General features: G+C 42.5%; 1 protein-coding gene across 1 annotated transcript in view; it reads left to right on the top strand.

Moving 5' to 3' along the window:
- Positions 1-27,535, top strand: part of TMEFF1 (transmembrane protein with EGF like and two follistatin like domains 1) — a 127,368-nt gene that overhangs the window by 69,786 nt on the left and 30,047 nt on the right. Inside the window, exons 2-4 of the mRNA XM_054816744.1 lie at positions 6,460-6,569; positions 11,087-11,216; positions 20,084-20,110. Of these exons, the coding sequence (XP_054672719.1) occupies positions 6,460-6,569; positions 11,087-11,216; positions 20,084-20,110 (267 nt within the window). The remainder of the gene's footprint in view (positions 1-6,459; positions 6,570-11,086; positions 11,217-20,083; positions 20,111-27,535) is intronic.

The following is a 27,535-nucleotide window of genomic DNA, read 5'->3' as shown; positions in this document are numbered from 1 at the left end:
TTTATTAGTTACCAAATAAATGGTATTTTCAGGTTTTGTCAATGACACATACTAGTTTTGGAAGGTCAGAGTTCTGAAGGCACCATGTTTCAGAAATACTTTGTGCTCTAACCAATGAAGCGAGAAACAGCACTCGCTCCTGTGGTTGCAGCACTGAAGCCAGGGATCCTCCTCGACCAAGGGACAGGCAGCGGTGGCCTCTCACTCACTGCTAGGATGAAATATGTTTCAGTGAAAGATTCTGTGAACATGACATTGACAAAAAACAGGAGTAAATACTAGGTGTTTTCTTCCAATGGCATTGGTGGCAGATGTCAAAGAAATTGATGCAAAGCCTGGGGGCTTCCTTTTCCCCAGAACTGTTTGTGTACAGGAACACATCTGAGCAGCACAGGCTGGTTTGTTTTAAATTAAACCATCTTTACCACACAGGCACAAAGCAGGTGGAACAACGCTTCGCTTTCAGTATTTGGCATATGTTAGGTGAGTTTGGCTCCTGATTTTGCATTTTGCTACAGAAACAGAGCACAGAAGTTGTGGTGAGAGACGTTGGGTTAGTGCTGGTGAATATGGCACACTGGAGCTGGTAGAAGATAAAAATATCCTTCTGTGTCCACCACGCAGACAACCTTTGCTTTCCATCTCCTGCAAAGAACCGAGACGTGTACGGGTGTGTCTGCATCCGTGTCCCTGTTTCACATTTCTACTGTACGAACTAGAAGTCCAACATATGCTTTCACTAACTTAAAAGAAGCCACAGGGTCTCCAGGAAAAAGGCTATTCTTAGCTAATCTCACTGCTGGGGGGAGTGTAATGCCAGCAAGGGGAATGCTGCTTCGCTGCCAGTGCTTGGTCATTGCTTCTTCAGTGGCTCTGCAAATGGACCCCTCTCTACTTCAGAGATTTTTTTTCTTCTTGATGTTTTTATTTCGTCTTGCAAAGTGGAAACATGCTGTTTCTTGAACATTGCTGTGATGGTCTGAAGCGGGCAGAGAAAATATAGTGGATGAGCTGTAAAGAAAGATTGGTTAAGGAGGGAAACTGGTATAGTAGCTATAGTAGGAAGCAGTGAGGAGTTGAAGACCTGCAATAAAATAAATAGAAACAAGTTCTGTTGTACAGGGTTGTAACTTGCATTTATCCGTGAGATTTGTAGCCAGTGGCTGAAATGGGGAATAACTTACGCTGCCTCACTTCAAACACAGGTACCAGCACTTTGCTGGTGTCAGAACAAGTAGATCACATGCGAGGACTCTCAAAATTATGCCTCCTGTCCACAGCCTGTGTATAACAGCTCTGTAAACGTTTGCATGACTTATTGCAGGAATGACTGTACTGGGTGCACTTTGAAAGCAATGGGATGGGGATGAGCTTGTAGATTGAGACACCTAAATGTAAATGATTATGTCGACGTGTACCTGTGAGCTAAGGGTCTGAGCCAACATCAAAGCCACCGTAGATGATGGTAATCTAAAGTGATTTAAGCTAGTACCAGCTGGGATGCTCGTATGTCTGCACGGGACTGGCAGGATCTATGGGAAAGCTGTGCTGTTTTGTTCTGAGCTGGCAGCCGGAGGCAAGCAGACGTATTGCAGAGGCATCCAAAATGTCTTTTCTGTAGCAATTTTATTTACCTGTGATGTCACCCAAACTCAGCTTCATGGTTCAAGCGGACAGGCTGTGCTTGGGAACAACTAGGGCATGGGTCTGTCTCTGAATGTCATCTTTGTTGTGGGGCAAAGGGTGTGACTGGCAGATGAATTTTTATTCAAGAGTTAGATTTAAGACACAGGCTATTACTCTACTTGTCACGTGACCAGCTTAGCTTTATAATCCTTAAGGAAAAGGTTTTCTTTTTTCGGTTGTTTGTTTGGGTTTTTTTTCCCATTAAGTTCTCCAATCATTCCTAAATAATTTGCCAAAACCAGAATGATCACCAGCCAGAGAAATCAATCTGGAGTCATAAGAGTGACTCCCAAAATTGAGTAGGATATAGGTTTTCTGCTCATCAGATATCGACTCTCTTCTGTGGTCCTGAGAGGTCATAATGCCACTATCTCCTGTATACTTTGTGGGCTCTGACATACCCTCACACAACATAATTGCTCCTCTGAGCCTTTTCCCAAGCCAATGTTGACCCACTTCAGCTGTTCTTACACTTTTTGGGGTTCTTTTAACCTGTAGAGTAGCAGACCCTTTATGAACTTTCCCGGATCTCTGCGTGTGTGTGTGTCTGTATATGTCCTCCGCGAGAGGTCGTACATCCTAATTTAAAGCTTGGCCTCACAAAGAACAAATTCTTTGGAGGACAGAAAAGCAGCAGCAAAGTGCCCCACACTGCTTTGCTTTTTCCCCTCTAGCGAGAATGGTGCAAGCTGCTCCCCCTCTTGTACCAAACCCATAGGTCACGAGGAGAAGGGGGCGAGGGGTCCCGGCACCTGCCCCGGTTGGGAGCTTACCCATAGGAAACAGAAAACAGGCAGGGAGGTTTTTTCCCAGGGCCAAAGCTGGCAGCACTGCTGCTAAACCCACCCGCTCACTTCCACGTGGGAGAGGTATTTTTTTGGTTCCTTATGTCCATTCATCATTACTATGTACTATTGCCAACCTCAGGAGAAACATGATTTTTGAAAAAACCAAATTGCTTATGAAGTTACCAGATTTGCCTGTTGTAGATTTTATTTTATTCTCGAGGTATCCAGATGGAAGCAACATGTTTGATGTACTTAAAACTACAAATTTGATTTCATCTTCAGGTTCAGTATTTTGACACGTGTAATTTAGCTTATAACTAGAGGTTCACGCGTCAGAGCAATGCATTTTGAGGTCACAGGCAAAAAGCCAATCTCCAGCTACTTGTATTAAGCTATACTTCAAATTCTCTGAAAGGAGTCAAAATGAAGAAGGCTTTCCTCATTTTTACTGATGTATCAAATTATCACAAGGTGAATTCAATTAAAAAAAAAAAAATAAAAAACCCAAAAGACCTTGATGTGGGTCTTTGCAGCCAAATTCCTGCAAGCTGCTCTGTGCCGGTCAGCCCTCACACCACCAGGAAGTGTATTGGCTGCACAGACACTGTTAAATCATTTTTAATACCTCATTTCAGGTCTTTGGAGATTAATTTTATCATAAATGTGGAAGCCTGATTTAATTGCACTAATTATAATTGGGAGTTGATGGATTGCTACTTACCATCTTCTCACTGTACGTAATGAATCACACTGAGGCTTTCTCTTATTTATACCTGCTAAAAGTCTAGGAAATTAGTTGCGATAGGCATTAAAGAAACATGTAAGAAATTACCCTAAACCATTTGCTACATGTTCTTACTCCTTTCGTAGGTCTGTTCTCACATATGATGATAATGATTCCCTTCTTCTGGAAATAATTGCAGAAATGCCGTTTTAATTCTCTCTCTGTGGGGAATCCGCTGAAGAGAGAGCATATTTCAGCCATGCGAGACATCCACTGTTCCTCGTCGCTCTGTTAACATCCATTTTATCTATTCATTTTTGAACTGAACGCTGTAGATGTGGGAGTCATGGTGGCCACCACACTCGCCGGTACTTGTGATTCCATCAGATTCAATCGTGCGCGTGTCAGAGGCTTGATTTCATGGCTGCTGGAGTTTGCCACTGAATGGAAGCAGGGGTTAGGTGAAGTCCTGTCATAGGAGAAAGTTCATCTGTCACATTCAAGTGCCAGTCACCAGGGTATCTTGTCTTTTGTACGGTTTTGGAAAATCACGTTGTCTGCTGGTCTCTGAATGACCTTCCCTGCTCAGCGTTCATCTCATGCAAAAAAGCTTATAATCCATATTTATCAATTATGTGGAAGGAAAGACAGTCCACTCCTAAAATTAAGTAACCGTTAAAACAGTGTGCTTTCTGTCATCCTAATTCCTCCTGTGAATTTTTAAAAAAAAAAAAAAAAAAGTAGTCTCAGTTTCTTGGGGTGAGGAGGGCTTACAGATTCCCTACAGATTCCCCACCCCTATCTTCACATCTCCTGTTACAGTTTTATTCTGAAATCTTTCCCTTTCTCACCAGCTTTTGCAGCCAGAGCAATAGCCGAGTTAGGAACAAGCAGATCTCTGGTTCAGCTTTGGTGCTGAACTGCTAACTGGAGGCTGTTTCTGACCCCCCCTGCATCCCTCCCCTCCCATGTGGAAAAATGAGGTCCCTTGCTTCCCCTGTGGTGAAGAGGCTCCTTCCTGGGTGGTTGTGTGCCTCTTCACACTGGGGGACACTGAGGTCGGGGGAAAGTCTGCGCCACACTGCTTGGACATCGTGTAGACCCTCAGGATTAGGATTTCGAGCACGAGTTGCAGCTGCCGAGGGGGCTCTTCCGCTGGTTGGGGGTACTGGGTAGGATGCTGTGAAGCACCAAGTCCAGCCGAGAGGTGGGAAGGGGGGACCCACATCGCTTCAGTTTCCTGAGCTGATGAGAACGGGATTGTGAAAGCTACTCGCACTGTGATTTGTCTCTCTGCTTACTCCCTTTTATAAATTGCATTTTCTCAAATGTGATATCACCTAAAAGTGGATCCTTCTTTCAGATATGACAGTCATTTCCCCTTAATTAATCTTGGTAGTTTGTTCACCTTCGTGGAACAGATCTTCACGAGGCGAAAGAAAGGCACGTTTCCTTCAGGAGGGAGTTATGAACACACTAAATTGAAAAGCTGTGATGTTCTGTCACATTAACTCTGTCCCTACAACGCAGCAGTCGTGCTTGATAAATGGCGACATTAAGAATAACATAAGAGAACATGTGCACGGGGTTGTGATGGCAACCAGGCTACCTAACTACCCAGTGTTGCACGCATTGCCCTCCTCATTTATGTCTTTGGGAATGATGGACGCATAGGGGAAAAAAAAAAAAAAAATCAATATTTTTTCAATTTTTTCTCAGTTGACAAAATATGTGGGTTATAACTGGACCTTCTGTGGAGCTATAATCCTGTAAATGTAGTGCTATGAAAAAATATATAATTATGCTATGTTAAATACAGAAGTACATGACACACGGCATAATTCATCGCACAAATTGTTATATAATTATATATTTGTTTATGTAAACTATGTGTGTGGGTGTGTAATGCTGCGTAAACCCACAGGAGCAGTTTTCCAGGGTGTCTGTCACTGTCATACCAAAGTGCTGACCCTGCCGTAAGCAGGAGAGTGACCGCCTGTTTAAGACTGCAAGTGGCAGCGAGCATTATTTTCTTCTGCTTTTGACCTACCTTTCCCCATTTCTGAATGGCTGGCATTCAGTACTTTCTTTAAGCTAGTTATCTGGATAGAGCTTGCTTATTAAAAGTCACAGACATTATTTTAAATTACACTGCTGTCCATGAATTTCTTAATGGGTCATATTACTGTAGAGTCCTGGAGGCTTCTGACTCGAGTTGAAGCACGGACAGCTTCGAATGACATCCTTTGATATCAGTGCAGCCTTAAACAGTGGCAGGGGATTTTTCCAGAGCCCTTGGTGTTATTTTCACTTTTTTATTGCACTCGATAGTAACAACACTGTTCCCACACAGCCTGGCGAGGTCAAGTTTAGGCTAACACTGACCATTTCTATTATTCCACTGGTGCCTTCTTTTGCTCTCTCTCCTATATATAGTTCAAATCAAATACTTATTTCAAAAAAATATATTTATTCTCCTTTAAAACTACCCTTGGATGTGATGTCCCAAAAAAACTTGAAGCCATTTAAGCAACCTTTGTGCTGGAGCTAGTGCCTACGCGGCTGATGTGTACAGCCTCTTGGTTTCCCTCTTGCTGGCTGTACCTCCGCTGCGAGCTTCCTGGGGCAGGAGCTGCATCTCTGCTCCACATTTTTATGCAGCAGCTAAGTCAGAGGGCTCTGGTTCATTACTCTGGCTCCTACAGTGCAAGCAAATTATAATAGTTTAAACACACTTCGGTTTATTTTTAGTCTGAAAAATAACAGTGCGGGCAAGGTGGAGACTGGAAAATCGGGCAGAGGAATTCTGATGGTTTAGCTTTTCTTCTTCTTCGGGACCTTTGTGGCGAGTAAGGCAAAAAGAGGTAGCAGGTGAGAAACACGGGCTGTGGCTCGTGTAAAGGTCCTGACTCCTGCTAGGCGTAATTTCTACAGAGGAAGGTTTTGTAGTGGGGGCATCCCTGGCAGGGGGGACATGGAAGGGAATTTGGGCAGTGTAAACACAAGCCTGCTCTGTATCTGTTTGTGTGGTGAAGCGGCGTTTAGCTTCAGACAAGCAGCAAAGCTGCCTCTGGGGAGCAGGACCTGCCCCTGGGGAGCAGGATGGAGCCCGCGCAGGGAAGCCTGGGGAACGACCCTGGCTTTTTTCCTTTAATTTCCATATAGGGGAAGGGGGGGGGGGGGGCTCAGTGAGTTTAAGGACAAGGGTCCCCAGAATTACCCATCTTACAATTTCCTTTCTGTCTCCTATTTATTTCACAGAGTTAAATGTAAGGGAATCTGACGTAAGAGCGTGTGATGAATCGTCATGTAAATACGGAGGAGTGTGCAAGGAAGAGGGCGATGGCTTGAAATGTGCGTGTCAGTTCCAGGTAAGGGCTGCTCACCTTTTTGTTCGCCATTTGTGACCAATCTTTCAGGTGTATTAAGTATTTGTAGAATCACCGCTTTGAAATTTTCACTCATCAGCTGGCATCTATAAACCTAACCATAAGCTTCTTTTTTAATGGCACTGCTTGGGGTGGTATGTGACTGAACTTCACCAGGGTGTGCTCAGGGAGCAAGTGGTGAGTGTGGCATCAAATTTGCTCCCCGCACGGTTTTGGTAAGTCAGCCGGCAACGCAGAGCGATGTGGGGAAGAACGGAGGGCCACCACATGCTGGGTACCCATGGTGCCCACGACCGGCACGAGCACCAGGTGACCCTCGTCCTCTGCCTCCCCACCTTGCCTCATCCTGCTCCGAGACCTGAGATGGGGCGCAATACTCATTATGGATTACTCACTCTAATGTTACTATTTGGAGGAGTCTTTCCTGCTCTGCCGGTGGCCAAATGTGGTATATTAAACCCTGGAAGATCTTAAGGTATTTTGAAATTCAGATAATAAGAGATCACCAGTGATCATAAAGTTTATGAATGAAAGTTGTTAATTGGTCCCACGCAGGGGGAAAATTAAAAAAGGTATGGAAATTTGATTTTAAAAAATCCTCTGAACTTTTAAAAAGCAGTAAATAGCAAGTTCAATTTGCTTCACTGGTTTTTGAGCCTTTACTTTACAGTTTTTATAACTATCATGGCAATCCTTCCTTCCATCCCACCCCTCACTTTTTAGATAAAAGAGAATACTGAAGTTCTTTCTTTTTACAATTTATAGCCAGGACAAATGTATCAAATATTATGAGACTCCTGGTAAAACTGCAAGAGGTGGCAGTGTTATCAACCAAGCCTAGAGTAGGTTATCCTTCAGTGTTTTAAAAATAATCTTGTGTTCTGTTTCCAATAAATAATAAATCAAGGGGAACCAGAATAGCAACAGTGTGTGTGTGATCGTACGCTGGTTTTGGATTCCAGTGTTTCAGAGCTGGCTTTTGATGTGGTGTCGTACAGGTGGATGCCTATGCTGGGGGCATCCTGCAGCTTACGTCCCATAAGAGCAATGGGATCTGACTGCCTTTTAAAGGGAGAAAAAATTCTTAGGAGAAGAGGTTTATCCATCAGCCTTCACTCTAGCTGTAACTTTTATTTATGAAAAATAATAAAATCAAAACCCAGTAATGATTAGGGGCGGGGGGGGGGGGAAGAAATTCAACTGTAGGCTAAGCTAATGTTTCATTTATTTGCTGTAGGTAGTAAATTTTATGACTTCCTAATATCCAGGTCATGAGGACTAAAAAAGAAACTGGCCCATGTGATAAGCTGATACTTTTTCTTAAAGAACTCATTTTTAAAACTAATATTATTTTTAGGCTAATTGTAAGTTTACTTATACTTCTCAAAAAATTAATCCTGTACTGTAAGGAAAGAAGTCTAAGGACGAGGAGAAGTTATTGTATTTTTCAGACATAGCAAGTTCAATTCTTCCTGTAACTCTCAACCTTAATTATTAATGTGCCACTAGCACCACCAAAATATCCCAAGCTACAAACACCCAGCCCAAAATGCTAGGGTCTCTATGTGCAAGACTATCTGATAGCTAGCTAGTTTTGGGTTTTTTTCTGTCATTGCAAGGCTTTGAAACGGAATCAGACACATTTGTGTACAGTGGTTCAGCTGAACGCGTGCTGAAGGGAAGAGCTGGAGCTGCCAGCCTGTTCTCCCCGAAGCGCATTGCCTGTTCCCCACAGCTGGGACAGAGCACGTGGATAGCTGCACCACTGGTCTGATCCTGCAAGGCATTGCTTACGCTCTTAAACCTGCAGTTTTTAGAAAAATGCACCCTATAAAGAGAGTTGCCTAAGGAAAATGGTCTTGGGTACGGGTGCTGGTCAGGTGAGGATTTTCCTGCTGGAGGGGGGCTGCCTCTGGGTGTGGGGCTACAGCCCTGGCTGCCTGACGGCGGGGCGTTTTGGGGAACAGAGGGGCACGGCTATTCACAGCCGCCCCGGAACTAAGGGCGTGGCTGGCACAAACTCTCCCTTACGTTCAGCAAAAGGCAGAGAGATTTCAGTTCCTTTCCAGGCACCACCACTCCTTCCTCCTCCTCCTCCTTATCTGCCACCACTCCTGGGCTTGCAGCATTTCTTATAAATATTAATAAGTCATAGTTTTTCCTCCTCGGATCCCCTTTGGAGGTGACTGGCTGCCAAATTTCAGCATTGTCATTGAAACAGCTTATAATGTCGTGGCAGCAAGAGCTCCGTGGGTCACGGCCTCTCTGAACACCTCGTAGGCTTTCTCTGCCTTGCCAAGGCACCTAACATAAAGCGAGATACCAAAGTTTGATTCCCCAGAATCAAATTTGCAAATCAGACTGTAGGAGAGGTGCCGAAGGATTCGGTCGGACTTTGCTTGCAGTGACCTCCGTGATATCCTGACTTTCTGCGGGCCTAGTCAGGCAGAGGGATAACTCCCTATTTATAATAATGGCGGTGGGGGATAGCACACGCTCACCAAATTTTTGGAAAGGTCTTTTGCTGTAATTTGGATGATGTTTTACAAAACCTAAATTAAAACCTGATCAACACCTAGTGAGTGTGTTATGGACTGGTGGGGGGAGCTGAGGTGGGAGAGAGACGGCATGGGGCTCTTTTTTGATCTCAGTAACAAAGTCTTGACGAAAAATGCTTTAATAAGATAACTGCTTTAATAAGACAGAATAGGAAAAGGAATATAGATAGCGAGTAAACCTTACATGCCTTCAGATGCTGGGCACCCCGCAATCACGCAGCATCAGATGGAGCCTGGAGGGATTTTTCCACAGGACGCTGTGCTGAGCAGATCCATGGAGACACACTCTCCTTTTTGGTCATTCTTGCTATTAGAGGATTTCCTCACAAGAAGACAACTCTGCTCCTAGAGGACATTTGCCTGAGAACTTCTGGCTGCACTGTACCAAATCGCTAAAGGCTTACCAAACTGTGAAAAAGGAATCACTTTGCCTCTCATTTTCTATCCTCAGGACAGAAACCTGCAACTTTAAAGCATCACACAGCAACTTTAAGATTGAATAGAGAATTCTCTATTGGAAAGTATTGTTCCCTCCGAGAGTCACATGTTTAATTATTCCCTAGAAGCGACTGTTCCGTGTGAGATGTGACAGGACTGACGGTTGTGGTTGAATGTCTGAGAGCTACTTACTATGGAAAAGTATTACAAAACTGTTAGAAATAATTTTCAGAGCTGGCAGCATGATTTATTTCTGTCTGTGCATGCTTAGTTCATTCTCATTTGGTCATCTATGGCAGGGTGACAAAGGAGGGGGGATAATTCTCTTCCAAACTATGTTTTAAGAATTGAGTATTTTGAGGTTTGTGTATGCCAAAGCACAAAGAAACCGTTGTGGCAGAGACTGTAGTTTGGAATTTGGAGAAGACTTGTCCTTTTGGGGCATTTTAGCTTAACTAATGCTGCTATTGCTGTGTGAAGGCTCACTGGTTGAACTATACCAGTTTAATCATACACTTTATACGGTTAAGAAATTTGGTGACTAGTCTGTGTATTTGTTGATTGCTTCTTCTTGTTTGTTTTTTTGCCTCGGGGTTTTGAAGATGCAAAAGGTGTCCGGAATTACAGTTCCCATCGCAGCCCCAAACAGGGCAATGTTTCCTTTTCCACGCAGGGAAGTGGGGTTTGGATCTCCAGTTCAGCAGAGAGCGGTGCAGGACTCACAGATGTTAGGCAGATTGGTGGTCTCAGTGTGTTTCCCAGCATTTTAATGCACATTATACATACAAGGGGTATATAATCCATCTTTCTTAGAATGTAAGAAAATAGCAAAATATAGGCTGCTCCTGCCAAAGCCATTCTGAAGGATAATTTTTTCCTTTCTTCCTTTCCTTTTATTAAATGTACCAATGCTACTGACTTTGAGCTTAAAATTTTTCAGTATAGTAAATAGAAAGGCATTATTATAGTTGGTGACCAAGTAAAACAGACTCATGATGCTCATGAATTTAATGGGGATGGTGATTGCTTTCCATCTCCCTTGAAAGATCATTCTATGACCAGAAAGATCATTCTATGACCAAAAAGATCAGCAAATCTCCCCTTAAGCACTGTTCACCTTAAATTTTCCTTTGCTCAATTTCATCCCCCTGTGCCTAGTCATACATTCTTGTATTATCTTGAAGAAGTTCTCTCCTTCCTCACTGTGTTTATCCTTCAAATACTTCTAAATGCTTGTCATATTCCCTCTAGCCATTACTAAGTCCCACCATAGTAATTTTGCTCTTTTAATCTTTCCTACTGAATTCCTATGCTCAGCCCCTACGGAGCTGGACTATTATTTCAGTGATCTGAAAGGAATACATACAGTCATATTGAGAAACCTCCTTTAGTGAACAGGGTATCAGTTCATATTTACACAACTATCTTCTTGTATATTAAGATGCAGTTGAGATTAATCACATGATTTTGTGTGACTGAGTTACTTTCTAATTTCTTTTTCAGTGTCACACAAACTATATTCCTGTTTGTGGATCAAATGGAGACACTTACCAAAATGAGTGCTTCCTCAAGAGAGCTGCTTGCAAGCATCAGAAAGAGATAACAGTGGTATCAAGAGGACCTTGTTATTCTGGTATGTAAAACATCACTTTGTGTCACTAATTAATGTTGTTATATGGTTATCTCTTTAGTTTTGCCCTTAATTCCAGAGATTTTAATTTTCATGCTTTTCCTAGAATGAGATAATGTGGAAACTCCGAATCCTCTTTAACGATGGAATATAGTTACAGAGAAGAAATCTGATATTTCTTCTGATATGCTAACAGGTTAATAAATAAACATTGAAAGTAGAAATACTTTATCTGAGAAAATAATTTGTGAACGCTTCTGTTGTATGTATAGAGGAGGCTTGATATTCATCAAAAGGCTTACAACAAATTTGGAGCAGACTCCAAATTAGTCATTTCTTTAGGACTCATTTTTTGGATGTACAGAATTAGTGTGACATCCAGCAAGTGACACTGCTTATCCTGACTGCCACTCAACCTGTATCCAAGGCTATCCAATTTTTGACTAATTTCACTTTGGGTCGTTACATTGAAGGTATGCATAACTCTTACAAAATCATTGTACCTTACATTTCTAATGGCCTGCTCTTTTCTGTCTTTCCACACACTTAAAACACAGATTTTTACTCACGCTTAAAATACATGGGACAGGTTTTCACCATTTTGAATGTTGCAACATGCTCTTGGACACAGAAACTTTATCCACCAGAGGACTTCCAAACCTCTGGACAGATTCAAAGCTGGTGAGACCAGACACGTGGCTGGCTTTCTCAGAATTATATTAGATGACTCAGTAGCATCAACAGCTGCATTCTTTGGTACATACATAATACACACAAAAAATTATGTTGTGGGACATCCCTCCTCTTTTGATACACAATAGTTACTCGGATTAGCCTAAGCAAGCTTGCATCTCTGTGGCAGCCGAAAGCATGATTACAGATCAGGTCCACACTCCTAGCTAACTTTATGTTGTGTAGTCTAGTTATCGACAATTTAGACGTAGCAGCCTGGAACTCACTGGCAGCTGCAGCATCCTACCTGGAAATATTTGGGCAGTGTACCTAGGCCAAGTTCCTTGCTGCTGCTGCCGGTCCCAGAGCTTCCTCATTTAAATGCAGCATGGCTGCGTTTTACACGAGCTGCTCTAATGCCTCTGACTGCAGCACAGACCTATACGGAGATCTGGCGTTGTTTACCAAGGTCCAAAACGATCTATGACGTTGGTCCTAGAACTGAAGAAAATGTGCTTTGTGCTCAGCTGCGTAATTCCAGCATACCTCAGGCAGATGGCTGAATCTACCTTTTATCCTAAATCTCCCACCTGTAAATTATCTCCAGACGCTGCAGAAATAGGTAAAAAAATGCATTACAGTTTTGGAGCACTCACATATTACTATAACAACATCCAAGAAGTATGAAGGTTTAAACTGAGGATGTATAAGTAAATTTCTTTTCTTAATTTCATGCTCAAATTATTTTAAGAAACAGACTCACAACATGAAAGTTTCTTTCCCTCACTAAAACAAAATACTAGGATAATGTTTTGGGAACAACAAAAAAAGTCATTATTTTTATATGCGTTCTACGCTACTAAGAAAAAGACATTTCAAAATGAAAAATTGATTCTTCTCAGCCTCAGATTGCTGGCAGCTAATTACTATTTTACTCAGCTAGGCTGGGATTTTTTTTAACCTCCTTCTCCTTCTCTTTAAGTCCTACATAAAACCCAGGAAACGCAGCATAATTTTTAGCACTTAGTGTAATAGATCAAGACATGTGCTGAGACATAATTGACCAGAAAGTATTGAGAACACATTTCCAAAAGTGAGGATGCGATTCAGGCTGCATACCGCATTCACACTGGCGCAACGTAAAGCTCTTCAGCGGGGCTCTGCTGGAACGGTTCTTGCGACCCCGAGTGTCTGACATGCTCCAGCTGATGTCAGAGCATTGGGTGACAACAGCCATCCTCTGCAACCTGTCCATGCCCTGCCAGGGATCTCAGGTCATCAGGAAGCCAATATATTTGTACTCTTGATCTGTAACATCTATACAGAGAATCAAATGCCCAAATTAAAAAATCCTTTATAGACCTCCATGGTTAATTTTCACCTAGTGCTTCCAAATTTGCTATGAAAATGCTTTGTTCTGGGTTGTCATTGGGAGCTAAGTATAGATCCACTGGTTTCCTCTCAAGAGTTTTGGTTTTTCAAAGCAGAGTTTCATCCTGGCAGGATGCACCTGAGACAATAGGACAAAATTCCCCCATGGTGTTGTAACAACTGTTTAATATTTTAAAGTATGTCAGACTTCTGAATCCTATAGAAGGATAAAATAATTCCCGTTTGCTAGGGATTGATACCTTCTGAAGCTACGGCACTGGAACAGAGTATACTGAATGATTTAGACCTATTTCTTGGCAGGTAACATTTTGATTAAATTTTTACGGTCATAGGTGATTTAGCAGGGTATTTATGTATTTATTTCCTTTGTCCAAGTGCTGTCAGAGTTGCAAGATCCTAAAATAAGCAACATTTAAAAAAAAGAGTCAATCTTAGGTGCTTTAGGAATGAACAAAATCCAAGTTTTGACATTAAAAATGGTGTTTTGGAGAAATGTAAGAGAATGTATGGCTGAAATTTTCAGAACTGCATATACAGGTCTTAACATTGTCAAAATCCATTTTTCAATGAAGGGACATCAGGGTTTTTTTTCAAATATCTGGTTTTACAGAGGTGTTTCTATGCCTAATTACCCCTGGCAGATGCTGTGGATGACGAGGATCTATGGGTTTCAGCCAATGCATGGTATTCCCATGTTGCAAAATACAGAGAAAAAACGAAAATGACTGAAATGCAGCTTTAGTGTGCTCTTTGCCTAATACCTTAATATACCTTTGAGAAAGGATGGGTGGAATTAAACTATATCAATTTCCACCAACACCTGACCTGGCCTTTTGCATTCACAAAGAAGCAATCATCCCATCGGTGACCGGGTGGACACGAACACAGCTGCGAAGCCGAGTAAGTCCTTGCCAGTAGTACTCCCCGGTGGCATTTCTCCTCCTTGCTCTGTGGGATTTTGTTGTGAACAAGATCAGAGCACTGCCCCGGCTTTTTCTTTTCTTTTTTTTCATTTCTCACCTTTATCAGTTCCCAGTTTGCAGTTCAGCCCACAACCAAATGCAGGGATGGGGCTGTCCAGCAGGACATGGGGAGATGGCAATACCTACACCAGGATTCCTGCCAAACTCACAGCATCAGCCGTCTTGCTGCTGACCTGAAACCTTGATCAGTGCATAAAGGGTGACATTACACTGAAATTCATTCATGTTATGCCATCTTCTACCAGAGGTTATCCTGAAATAGCTTGCTAAACAGATTTAAGAGACCAGGAAGAGATGGAGGTGAGGGTGCTCAAAGCATCGAGGAATGTCACCAAGTCCCTTGATTTCTTCTGCCTCCTTTTTGTGGTGAATTTATTGCCTTTTATTGGTTTAAAAGAAATTAATTTGGTAAATAACAAATAGACCTTTATGATTCATTTCTAAGAATGTGGGTTGCTGCTAGCCGGCACATAGAGCCAGGATTTTGACTGCTGTCAGATTTATATTACATGCGCATGAAAACAAAACTACACAATGATGGAGTACCTGATATATTGTACTTATAGATTCTCAGTGTATTGTATATATTTGGAAGGCCCAGTCCATTGCTTTTTCTATTGGGATTTCTAAAGTTAAAAAAAAAAGCTGTTTGCAGAACCAGAAAAAACACTATAGCTCTGTTAGATTTAAGGAATGATTCTCTGAAGAATAACTATAACTTAGTGTTCTTCAACCTGAAGTAATCGAACTCTTACCCTGAATTTGAATGCACCAGTTTTTACAGTAAATGGGTTTTTTTGTGGGAGGGTTACAGTGAAGCATAATTAGATGCGCACGTTGTCCTGAAAAGAAATATAACAAGCTCCCTTTTGAGGGAGTTAAGGAAAAAATTCAAGACAACTCACTTCTAGATTAAGAAAGTATGAAAATAATTCATACTCTCAGGAGAAAGCCATAACAAACCTGAAAGCCTGCTGTAAAAACACTCCTTCGTGCTGAGAGCTGAGCGAGACCCTTACTGCCAGACTCAGTGCAGTACAGGAGCTTTCCCGTCGCGCCCGCGAGGAGGGTTTGCAACAGCACAGCGTTGCCCTCCTGTCAATGTTTTGAAGGTGCTGTGGAAGGAAAGAACAAGGCTTATTCAGACATATCCCATCAACAGGTGCTAGGATTTAATATCCTGTACTCTTTTTCTTTTTTTCATGGCATAATTAAGCAGGAAATGGCTACCAGGATGATGTGATAGCAAATACCCTTCCCCTGAACACACCAAGGCAAATGAACATTCCCTACACACAGCCTGGCAAGGCGGAGGTTAAAAGCCTATCTCCAGCAGCCAGAGGCCTTGCAGCTGCTGGCAATTAGGCTTGTCAGCATTCCTCCCCAGAAGCTCCTGCTGGCATATCAAAATCAAGGGTAATTGCTAGCAGGCAGCCCTGCTCCTGGAGGGTGGGGATACAAACCCAGCAGGAGGAGGGCTGAGCTGTTGCTGCTGGGAGCGTGGGGTGGCTGAGCTGGCGTGCTCCTTTGCGAATCGCTTTTGTGCAGCAGCGTGAGCTCTGCGCCGCTGCCAGCAGCAGGGTGTGGGAGCTTGCTTTGGTCTCTGCTCTGGCTGGTGCCTTGAAGTGGTCTGTGCTCATTTCGGATCTCTTCAAAACACTGGCTGTTGCACCGCTGTTGGGAGATTTCTGGCGTCTGCACTGCTGCAGGAGCTGATGGGGAACTACACCGTGCTGAGGAAAGAGGGAAGTCAAAAGCTGTCACTGGGCAATGCAACTCATCGCTCTAGTGCTGACTGTAGAGATCAGGATGTTCTTCTCTGGTAGCAAGGTCTTGATAATTTTATCCAATCTTTAGCTAGAGGCACTCTTGTGTACCGAGGGCTAAACTGCATAAAGCTTGCCTTCTCCTATCGCGGAGAGGGCTGCTTCACTAGCTCTTTTAACTGGGAAATCCAGGCTAACAGGGAAGAACTATGATTTGAAATAGCAGCTGCCCTTTCTGTCTTCCAGTTTTGTTTCATAAGATGAGTAACCAAAGACAATTGAATAAAAAAGTTGCATTATCCAGGACTTGCTCAGTGAAGTTTCTGCGGTGCTGGTGTGGGAAGATCAATTTCTGCTTAATGCAAAGAAGTGGCATGTACTGTCTTTGGACTAAAAAAACCCACAGCTGTATCCCAAAAGCTTTAGGGGAAAATCCAGGACTTGGGTATAAAGAGTGTAATAACTCTTGGGTGCCAAAGTTCAGAAGCTGGAAATCCCTTCTCAGCTGTCAGCTAAGCCTTGCGATACCTAAATTCCACAAATACATAATTTTTAGCTTTGTTTCCTAGAGAATGGCACACGGTTTTACCTCCGATGTGTCAAGAGGTGTTCTGTTCTGCGCATGACTGAATAGCTGCTGACCTGTTTCTTACATAGATCTAAAAAAAGTGCAGCATTTGGCATTTCTTTGCCTGCCTCTCTGTGACCAGGATCTGATTTGCTCTGGAGGTGCCCACTGGATCACCTGTACCACGCGAATCAATTGGAAAGCTCTGCTTGCTTAAAAGTTGTCATCGAACTGTTTGTCCTCCTGTTTGTACTTAGCAGTTTGGAGCTGTTGCCCTAAACGGGGAAGAGACGGCTTCAGTTCACATGGTAGTCTGAGTTAAAAGCCGTCCCTCCTGAAGGAGAGAGGCTGTAGGTTCTTTTGGCTTTGGAGCGCATATCTGCTGCCTCTGCACCAAAGCAGACCCACGGTACAGAAATGGCTCCTGTTCAGAGAGAACAAAAAGCAAAGGGGGGAGTTCTGCCTGTAGCCTACTGCTTACAGCATTCAGACGCTGTGTCTGATCCAAGCGCTTCTTATGTATTTGTTGTGGTTTAGCCCCAACTGGCAGCTGAGTACCGCACGGCTGCTCGCTCACTCCTCATCCCCTCCTGCCACCCCCGGTGGGATGGGGAGGAGAATCGGAAGAAAAAAGGTAAAACTTGTGAGTTTGGATAAGGCCAGTTTAATAGGACAGCAAAGGAAGAGGAAAATAACAACAACAATACTAATAAAAGAATATACGCTAGGTATATTGTGTGATACAAAATGCAATTTGCTCACCGCCTGGAAACTGATGCCCAGACCATCCCGGAGCAGTGACCCCTCCTCCCTGGCCAGCTTCTCCCTTATATACGGAGCATGATGTCATACAGTATGGAATATCCCTTTGACTAGTTTGGGTCAGCCATCGTGGCTGTGTCCCCTCCCAGCTTCTTGTGAAAATTAACTCTATTCCAGATGAAAACCAGGACAGTATTTTATCTAGAAACTCCTTCATGGATAAGAGCAGCTTGCAGGAGAAGCCTATACATTTGTGTATAAGCATGTTTTTACAAGCCTATTTGGGAGAGGGTGGCTTAAATAAAGAGAGCACAGTCAGGCACTCACTCTCTAATTACTGACCTGTGGCTGGGGGGGGATGCTGTTTCTGTTCAGCTTCCTTACTTGTTTGAGCATCTTTCTCCCCAGGTCTTGGTGCACAGAGACCACTTTTGGAAATCCTGAGTTGGTTAAGGGCCTGAAAAGAGCAGGGCTGCTTGTCCAACTAAGCCTGCAAAAAAAAAAAAAAAAAAAAAAAAAAAAGCTACTTTTGTAACCAGCAGCTGCTTGGGAAAATCTAGCCAAGACTCAGACAAAAGCAGGAACACCGGCTTAGTTTAGCACGGTTACCCTGGAGACAGGACTCCTAGCACAGCTCCCAGGCTCAGAGGGGAGGCACGAGCTCTCGGTGAAAAGTTGAAAATAATGCGAAGTGTTACAGAGGATGACACTTTTTTTTTTTTTTTTTTATGGTTTCTTGCAATCTGAAAGCCCAGAGAATCGGGAGTGGATCTACCCTGTTACTAGGATGTCCTGCCAAGTGGAGACAGAGTTGCCTGTGGACTTCATGTATAGCGACCCGCTGATCTATAGAGACGGGTTGTCTGAGCATCACCTCTCTCATTTACGTGGTGGTCTCGTTACAGCTCCTACTGTCTGTGTGATTGCACCCCCCTGCCGCACGGCATCCGCGTCCTGTGGTATAAGCAGAGCCCCGCATGCTGGAGCTGAGCGGCGTTTCTCACCTTGGGGCTGAACGCGCAGGGGAAAGCAGTCAGAGTGAGAGTTGGGAATAAAAACAGGGAACAAGTCAAGTTTCTCTGAGACATTTCAGCCTTTGTTTTTTCGATGAATTACACGTTGAACTTGCTCGTGTTTGTATGTCAGCCTTCTCTCCCCCAGAACAGCTTATGACAAAATTTCACCACTACAAATAAGCCTATATACTTACATCATATAAGTAAATTATACTCCTTTGAATTTCTTAATGAAGCAATATGTCATCATAAAGCATATTTCTCAGTGACTCAACATGACATTTTATATGGGATTGTCTGCTTTGTCAATAAAGTGGGTCACTGTCGATGGAACAAGAGGCAATCTGGTTTTGCATTCATTTCTGTAAGGTAATAATCTCAGTCTATTAGACGTGGAATAGTGGTATAGGAGGAAAGAAAGGAAAATTTTGGCAGAGTTAAAAAAAAGTCTCTATTCCTGATACTCCATGTGACAGGAGATTATTTTTAATGTGTGAAGTGACCCAGTAACGTGGAATTTCACACTTTCATCCACGCACTATTATTCTTAGAAATATAGCTGCTTAAAGGAAAAGGTGGGGAGGGAACTGAGCAGACAGAGGGTTTGGTTCTTCCTCTGATGTGAACAACGAGCTCATACGTGGAAGTAAGAACCCCGCTCCTCCCTCTGTCTGGTCTCCTTCTTCTTTCCAATTTGTGGAAATTAATTCAGCCGCCTTCTCCATCACCAAAGCAGGCATGAAAGGAGAAGTGTGGGACAAGCAGAGCGTGTGCTCTGCTCCTCTTCTCACCTTCCAGAGAAACCGAGCTAACAGGGACGGGGAGCAATTCACTGACGGTAATTGCCATCCCATCCTCTCCTCTCCACCTCCTTTGAGCAAGAAAGACCGAGGGAGGTTTGTGACTCAGAGCGTGTGTTTAAGGGCTTGTTTTTACTGCCGTGGTAGCTGAAGATGCTGCGCAGAGCGCTGCCCAGTGGGGTGCACATCCCCGTACAAAATCCCTAGCCAGCTCGGTAACACTCTGATGTGGAGTTAGGTGGCCTGGGGTGGTGAGGAAGCTCAAGTCCTGCTGACGCTTGAACTGCTAATGCAAAGGGGATGCAGCTACAAGCTGTGACTCATCAGATGCTAATCCAGTCAGTCTAATGTCAATGAAATAACTATGCTCTTAGAGCATCCTTATACGAACTGGTTGACTCAGCTGAGAAGAGCTATTTTGTAGTTAGACGACTTAAGCCAACTTTACTTTGAGGACCAGTTGTCTTCTGGAGGTACTTCTGCAGTCAGGTGATGTTATATATTACACCTTCATGTACCACTCCTGGGGCCAGAGAGTGAAAAAAATAAAATAATCTACTTACCTTCGAAAGTAGATTCCAAAAGTCGGACGGTGTACTCTTCATCTGTTTGGCGTTTAACAAGTTTGAATCTCTAACAGTTGCAAAAAGGCCTTAGTTTTCAGTATTGAAGGTTCCTGTTCCTTGAGTAAAAATACCTTGACAGGGAAAAGAGCGCAGGGCACAGTAAGCACGGACAAACTGTATTAAAGGATGCCAGACTTTATGTGGGATGTTTGTTTTTACACCTGGATCATGAAATGTAACCCCTGTATAATGTTTTGTAGTGACAAATTCCTGAACAAGCAGCTGCTCCTGGAGCAATATTTTCACTTGCTTTCTTTTTTTTCTCCCTCTCTGTTTCTTTTTCAGATAACGGCTCTGGGTCAGGAGAAGGAGGTGAGTACCAAACCCCAGTTACACTTGCTTTTGGTCTTTCTTTTTTGCTATATGTGTGTCGGTTTTATGTACATGGTTGCTGTGTACCACATGAATCAAGGAAAAATTATGACAACTTAAAAATAAGCCTTAGTGTTGCAGTGTTATTTGACCATCTCAGAACAGTATTTGTATAGGAATAGGTTGCAGTGTGCATTTGACCAATGCTGTTCTTTCAGATTTGACCTATATAATTTTTCATTTGTTGCCAGCAATATAGTGTAATATTTAGATCTCTGTTTCACCTGTATTTCGCTCCTGGAAGTGTCCATTCACAATACATTTCTTACCTGGGTTTTTTGTTGTTGGTTTTGGTTTTTGTTTTGTTTTATTGGTTTTTGGGGGTTTTTTTGCATTCATTTCCTAGAGGTCTACAACCTCTAGTTATTACTTTATCCTTAGTCAAACATGTTACCTAAAATATTTAATGATTATAATATGATAGCTGGTTTTAACAAATATTTTACATGTTTCTGTACAAAGCTGTATATTAAAAGAGGGTATGTAGCACAGCTGGTACTAATAGAAGTATCTCTATCTTTGAACACATCTTAACCTTCTTCCAAGGAATTAGAAAAAAAAAAAAGTAATTTTATCTTAATTCTATCTTTGATACTACTAGTAAGAATACATATAGAATGAAAAATGTGAGAAACAGATATATACAGACACAGAAAAGCAGTTTGGCTTTTAGGCTTTGCTTGTATTAAGAAAGCGTTGCAGTTTATACTGATAGGACTGAGTTTTGAAACGTTGGAGATCTTGTATAGCTACATGAAAATGTGTTTTTGTGGAAAACGATCAATGGCATCACTGTGTGGCTAAACACAACAGTTAACTTTCCAAAAATCAGAAGCTAGCTCCCTCTTTTTTTCATATATCGAGTGAAGAGGAGGCTTTTCCCTCCTCTTCAATAAGATACTATCAGTAAATTCCTGGGCTGCTGCTAGCACATGGCTGTTCTTATCTTTGTTTCATTTTGGAGCAGTGTCTGAAGGAACAATTTTCTCCTCAAACCCTGCCTCTTCTTACCTTCACTGGCGACTTTTTTCTGAAGCTCTTCTTCCTGAGATTGCATCACACTCTTTCCCCAGCTCAGTTTGCTTCTCCTTCCCCCGTCATTACCCAGCCTGTTATTCCACTACAGCTGCTCCCCACAAGCCGAGAGCTGCTTGCCTCGGTACTGCTGTGCACTTGTTAGAGGAGACAGATGACAGTAATTTAGTCCACGTCTGACTTTTATTTTTGGAACAGTTTTAGAAATGTTTGAATGCTGCTGGGATTGTTTTTTCAGTATTTCCCAATCGGATACAAAAATCCCTGGTAAAGTCCCTTGTAAATGTTACGGTATTGGTCTGGAAGAGATTGGCAGCTGACTGACAGATCTAGGGGTTCTTTGGGTAATTTTGTGAACAGTTTGGAGAAAAGTAGAACAGAACATGCTGCATTTTGTTGGTGAGGCTGCTCACTAAAGAAGAGAAAGATCCAAGTTCAAATATACTCATTGCCTGATTTGGAGCAGGAGACTAAACCAGGTACACCATCTCTTGGTAAGAGAGGTCCAAAATGTGTTTCCCTTGGTTGCTGCTGGTCTTTTCGTTCTCACTCGAAATATTCATTGAGCCTGGGACAAAGGGAGTTGGAAGAAGGCGACAGCCTGGAGGCTGGGAGGATACATGCTATAGAAAGGCTTCGTTAGCTGGACTCACTGTGCCAGATGAATGTTAATTATTTATGCAAAATAGAATGGCATCGGCTGAGGAGAATCGGTGGTCCCTCCATGCTGCCTTGTAGCAGTGGTCAGTGCATTGTCTTGGGAGGTGGAATACCCAATTGAATCTGGGTCCCTTGATGAGTATCTGCACTGCCTGGGTATTGAATAAAGAAGGGGCAATGTACCCACTACCTTCTCCAGCAGTTTTGTGATGCCAGCCCTTCATTTATTTGGCTTTCTTCTGAGTGCCTTTGGGCCAACTGAAGTGTTCCTGCTTCTGTTCAGTATAAAAACAGTTGGCTTTAGTTCTTAATTTTAGATAGAAAAAATATTTTAACCAGAAATTGAAAATCCTGCTTGGCACTTTTTCTTTTTTTGGATAGATCCAGGCTATGTGTGACACACTGAATTAGTACTGTCCCCGTCCACCTTCATCACTAAACTGGGTGTCAGGTAATACTTCTGCAGAACAGTTGGCCAGTCTTCAGCATGTTCTGTGTCTGAAAGCAACCCTTCAAAGGATGGAATCCACTGTTGCTTTGATTATTGAACTCTGCTGTGGCCAAAAACTCAAGAATATTTTTGTGTTTACAGTGTTTTTGTATCTGGAATTGTTTTTGTTTCATTATTAAAGTAACTGTAAAAGTGTTACAAGGGGACATTAAAAACAACAAAGTCATATTACAAGTTAAGAGAATTTAGAATTAAACCCAAAGTTCTAAAAGAATGCTGAACCTATTGTGGATGGAGGCGCATTGTTTGGGATCCAGACAAGGAGAAAGGGCAGGAACCTGGGCAGAGGGTGACCTGCAGGGCTGGGGTGCTCCCTGGTGCTCACCACAGTCCTGCCTCCCTGGTTATTCCAGCTGCGGGACTGACTGGAGCACAGCACAGCTCCTTCCTGGACCAACCTTCCCCATTTTCTTCCTGAGGAAGCCAGGACATGCTGAGATATAGTGATCAGCCAGGCCTGGTCATTTAGTATCATACCCTTGGCTACGGGTGCACAAATGGGACCCAAGTTTCACGGAGAGCTGCTGTGCCCTGCGAGTGAGGTGCAGCTACTGCTCCTAAGTACGAGGGAGCAGCAATGGAAGTGGAAGAACGCAAGGATAAGTGAGAGAGAGCCAGCAAGTAAGGAAACGTGCTAGCGTAGAGATTTGTGTTTTCTTCCTAGGATTTACGCTTCCAGATGTTAATCACAGAATCAGTGTTTGCTATGTTTCTCAAACACATAATTAGTGTGATTGCGTATGCACCAGTGATGCTTGCACACATGGAATGGATGAGCGCAGCTGCTTGTATATGTTAAGGAAGCATTGCGATTGCTGTGCCGGAGATGTGCTGTTTGCTGGTAGATTTTTAACTGTGAAGGAAAGTACTGGGAAAGCGTCTGAGTTGTGCTCTTCAGTTGCTACAGCTCTGCCTGTGACAGTCTCCACTGCTGAACTGAGCTGCTTGCCTCACGTGCAGCTGAGATTTGTGCTAGTGGTTCACACTGTTCCCCTTCATTCTCCAGATGCAGAACAGGCTCATTAATGATTCTGAAACTTGACTTGATGCAGATTTTCCCTCCTACACCCAAACTGTATGATGTTAAATGCATTCATTTTTATGTTAAAAAAAAAAAAAAAGAGTAGACTTAGAACTAATTAAAAACCCCACAAAAATCCTCTTCCTTGGTTTCAGACAATGTCTTGCCTTCGAAGTTCTCATGTGCCATAAAAATGCTAAAGACCATGGAATCACTGATCCAGGTTCTCTCCTAAATCATATTTGCTGTTACAAAGATGCTAGATTTTTAGGAAAAAAATTAAGAGTGGGAGAATTTTTTCAGTATGCCCGAATGAGATAAAGGAGTATAATTTTTAAGGGTGACACAATTGTCTAGTTGCCCTCTGACATTCTGGATAAGCGATTTCCATTTTCTATGCTCTGACAGCACAGTGTTAATAAAGAGTTGTAATAAAATTACTCATTCTGCTAATTTCAGAAGTCTGAACCTTCAATTAACATAATAAAAAATACACTTATGAAACCAAACTGTTGATCACTCATGGCACTGAGTGTCCTGAAGCCACTTCTAAGAAGAGTATGGATTCAGAAATTAGAGTATTAATTCAGAAATTAGAGGAGTTTCAAAAGCCTCATTACTCTACCATTACATTTCACCTCTACAAAAAACAATGTCAGCGAGTGGGACTCAGCCCTAAAAATGTTGCTTAGTTGAGGTCACAGCCGAAGACAGTAGGATCCTTCAGATTTGCATTTAAGACATGGGCTTTTCTCTGTAATCTCACATTAATCGTTCTGCAGTTTCCCTGTTCTGAAGAATATAGTCATAAAACCGCCTCCTGATCCACGTTGTTTAAACAGTTTTTTGTCAGAGTTTGAGGCAGAACTGGTGAAAGAGAAGTCACAGGCTCAGATTCATGTTCATCTCTGCCAGTTGTAAATTGCAACACTATTCGACCTGCTGGATGTTCTTCCACAACTGGTAGATCAGGGCATGAAAATTAATCTTCAGGCTGTCACACGTACATAAGGGAGGTAGATTGCTAGCTTGCATTTTCTTTTTTCTAACAATCATTTACAATTTTTATTTCTGGTGGAACCTGCCATGTTCTCCCTGTAAAAAGAACTGTGTCAACCCAATAAAGTAGCCTTGGGAAGATTAAGTTTGGTAAGTTTATATGAATGTGACTAAGGATGAGCTTTTACAATTTTTTTCTTCAAGGTGCTTTATTATGTGCAATTAGGGTTGGGGGTTTTTCTCAAGTTTACAACTTGATACTAGCCAAGAATGTCTAAAAAGAAGCAGTCATCTTAGTGATCTTCTTGCCCTCTCACTATACAAAGACCTGGCACTCAGGACTGCTAGCCAGGTAGAAGAAATCCTATCATTTATCTCAAGTAGATTCAATGTTCAGAAGACCTCAGTCTGGTGTAAAAGCCACTGTCCTTGTCAATATTCTAAAAAGATCCTAGCACAACATTGCCCAACTAATGGTGAGACAACTGAAAGGGCAATCGGAGCCATTGGTCTAAATTCTGCTCAGATTTACAATCACATCCTACATTATTAGAAAAAATTTTGGCCCACTGCAGATGGGAACGCTGATTCTTAAAGGAAAGCTTTTTGAAGAAGCTGCTTCCTTTATTTGTGTCCAAGGTATTGGTGACATAGATAATTTGCTTTCATCTGGCAGCAGTCCTTATTCATAAGGCTTTTTTTGGTAGTACTTGCCATCTGGCATCCAGGCACAGTGCAATAACTTTTGAAGGAGAACCTTATTTCTCTGACATCCCAGGTCCTGTCTTTGGTAAATGAGCACTTCTGAGCCATTCTTCCCCTGTCCCTCCAAGTAAAGGCCTTTTTTCCTCTCGCTCCAGGTAGTCCTTACTTTCTCTATTTGATACTGGCAGCAAACGGCAGCTGTGATGTTGACTTTGTGATATAGTTAGGCCTTTGCAAGGATGTGTTGAGAACCATCAGCATGTGTTACGCACGCCATTAAAGAGTTAACAAGTGGTAATGACTTTTCAAGCCAGCTTCTCAGAGACAGTTAAGTGTCCTAGAAGAGGCAGGTTCTGTAGGCTGGTAATCAGCCAACATGGGTAAGATTTCTAAGTGTCCTACTATGCCCGTAACATTAATTTTTTATTCTTTTTGTTCAGCGTCTATCTATGTACCTAAGCAAAATGCATTTTTGATATTAAAAAAGATGTAATGGTAGTTAGACAGATGGCACCCAATCATTTCAGGCTTTTAAGCTAAGGAAATAACATGCTGGCAATACATATAGCTAAGTTAATTATTATTAAAATAATTTGTTTTGAATTTCTAATCCCTCTGAAATTTAATAGCTAAAGTATCTTGTGATGAACGTCTAGCAGATTGCATTTAGTAATTAATAAATTGATATACAGTATGTGCTTTTTAGCAGGCTGCCATCTGTTCCTTCCCCTCACTAGGGACAACACTTATCCAGTAATTGTCACACAGTCAGGGTGGTATAAACAGACACAGTTTAGAACTTGGAATATTTTTTATTTTAATTTGTAATTAATGCTACTGATTTTTTTTAATGTATTTTAATATGACTGCAGAAACTTGATTGTGATTAACACCCTGGATAGGAGGTAACATCACGTCTTTTAGCATATTTCTATAATGGTGTGTGACTTTTAGAAAGATTTAAGTGCTGATTCCATCACGTGGCTTGTCACTGAGAATCACTTCAGCTTCAAATAGCCCTACTTATTTCTGTTGAGATCATACTCCCTGTAGGTAAAATTAACACCAAACTAAAACTTGCAAGAATTACTGTGTTTTCCCAAAAGGTTCAGCAAGGCAGAGGCAAAGGGCCAGGTTCTTCAGGCCTTCTGTTGGTGAAAACATATTCTGAGCAGGGGTTTCAGGGGTGCTGGACCTTGCTCGGAAGGATGTTGGAGCCAGGGGCATGGAAGGACAGATTCCTCTCGCCTCTTGTGCAGGATGACAGATAGCAAATGAGGGCAGGTTCATCTCATGCAGCCTGAATAGGGCCTGCAGAATGGCACTCGGCATGTTCAAGAAATTGTGGGACACCTCCCTTGGCATCTGGTGACTTTCTTGTCCTTTCCATTTTCCACCGTTATCTTACTCATACATGATTTCCCTGGTGGTTACTCTGAAGTTGTTGTGTCTTCCTTTGGAGAAAAAGGAGTTAGCTGTGTTTGAAGCAAGATAGTGGCCTGAATGGGCATTCAGGTTCTCCAACCGGAAGGTCCTGCAGGGTGGAAGCTGATCCAGCTCTCACAGTATGCCAGCTTTCCCCGCCATTATCCATGGTGTCATATGCATAGAAGCAATATAGATGTTACAGTTGTCAGATGCGTAAAATACCTAACACACAACAAGGGCCGTGGTGGTGCACGTCCTCAAGTCCTTTGCTTACAAGTGCACGCACTATCATTATCATAACTACTGGGCAAACATATAACCTTGGCTGGATTGTGATTAAGAGTATCAAACTTTGAAGTCTGCTCCTCCAGGCACCTCAGTCATAAATAGACCAGGCATCCTTGTGTTAAACCTGTAATGCCCATTCTTGCAAAACCAAACTTCAAAGGCTGGTGTCTCTCCTGGAGTATGTTTGCAGCTGCGGTGTGTGGTCTATACTGCACAGGAAAAGTATCTTCCAGCCAGGTATAGATCTCTGGCTGTACCATGCCAGGCTTTGCTTCTAAGCCAGCTGGGTAGTTGGATAAGAGAACAGGACCTTCCACATTGGTAAATATTGCTTTTGCGTACAATCCAGCAGCGTGGTCAAGATAATTCAAGACACCGCTTGCCAAAAATTTGGGATAGCTAAGAGCAGTTGTTGCACTTGCTTTAAATATATACTTACAGACAAAAGAGCAAGTTTGCAGCTTTGTTTTAAATTACCTGGACAATCTCCATTTTAACTAAGTGTGTCATTAAAGTTGCCCTAAAAAGTAATGAAAGAGAGGATAAGTCACTAAACTGTTCAGTGAACTGCAGCCCATAATGTGTGATGCTGTGGACTGTGGTACTTTGAGAAGAATTTCCAGTGCTAGCTGTACTGAGGGAATCGCAGTCTGATCACAGGGGGGTTCTTCTGTACGCAGAAGGGGATTTGCTGTGGCCCTCCCTATTTTTCCAAAAT

Source organism: Grus americana, chromosome 2 (assembly GCF_028858705.1).
Source record: "Grus americana isolate bGruAme1 chromosome 2, bGruAme1.mat, whole genome shotgun sequence".
In the NCBI taxonomy this organism is placed as follows: domain Eukaryota; kingdom Metazoa; phylum Chordata; class Aves; order Gruiformes; family Gruidae; genus Grus; species Grus americana.
This window is presented reverse-complemented; position numbering and strand designations above follow the sequence as displayed.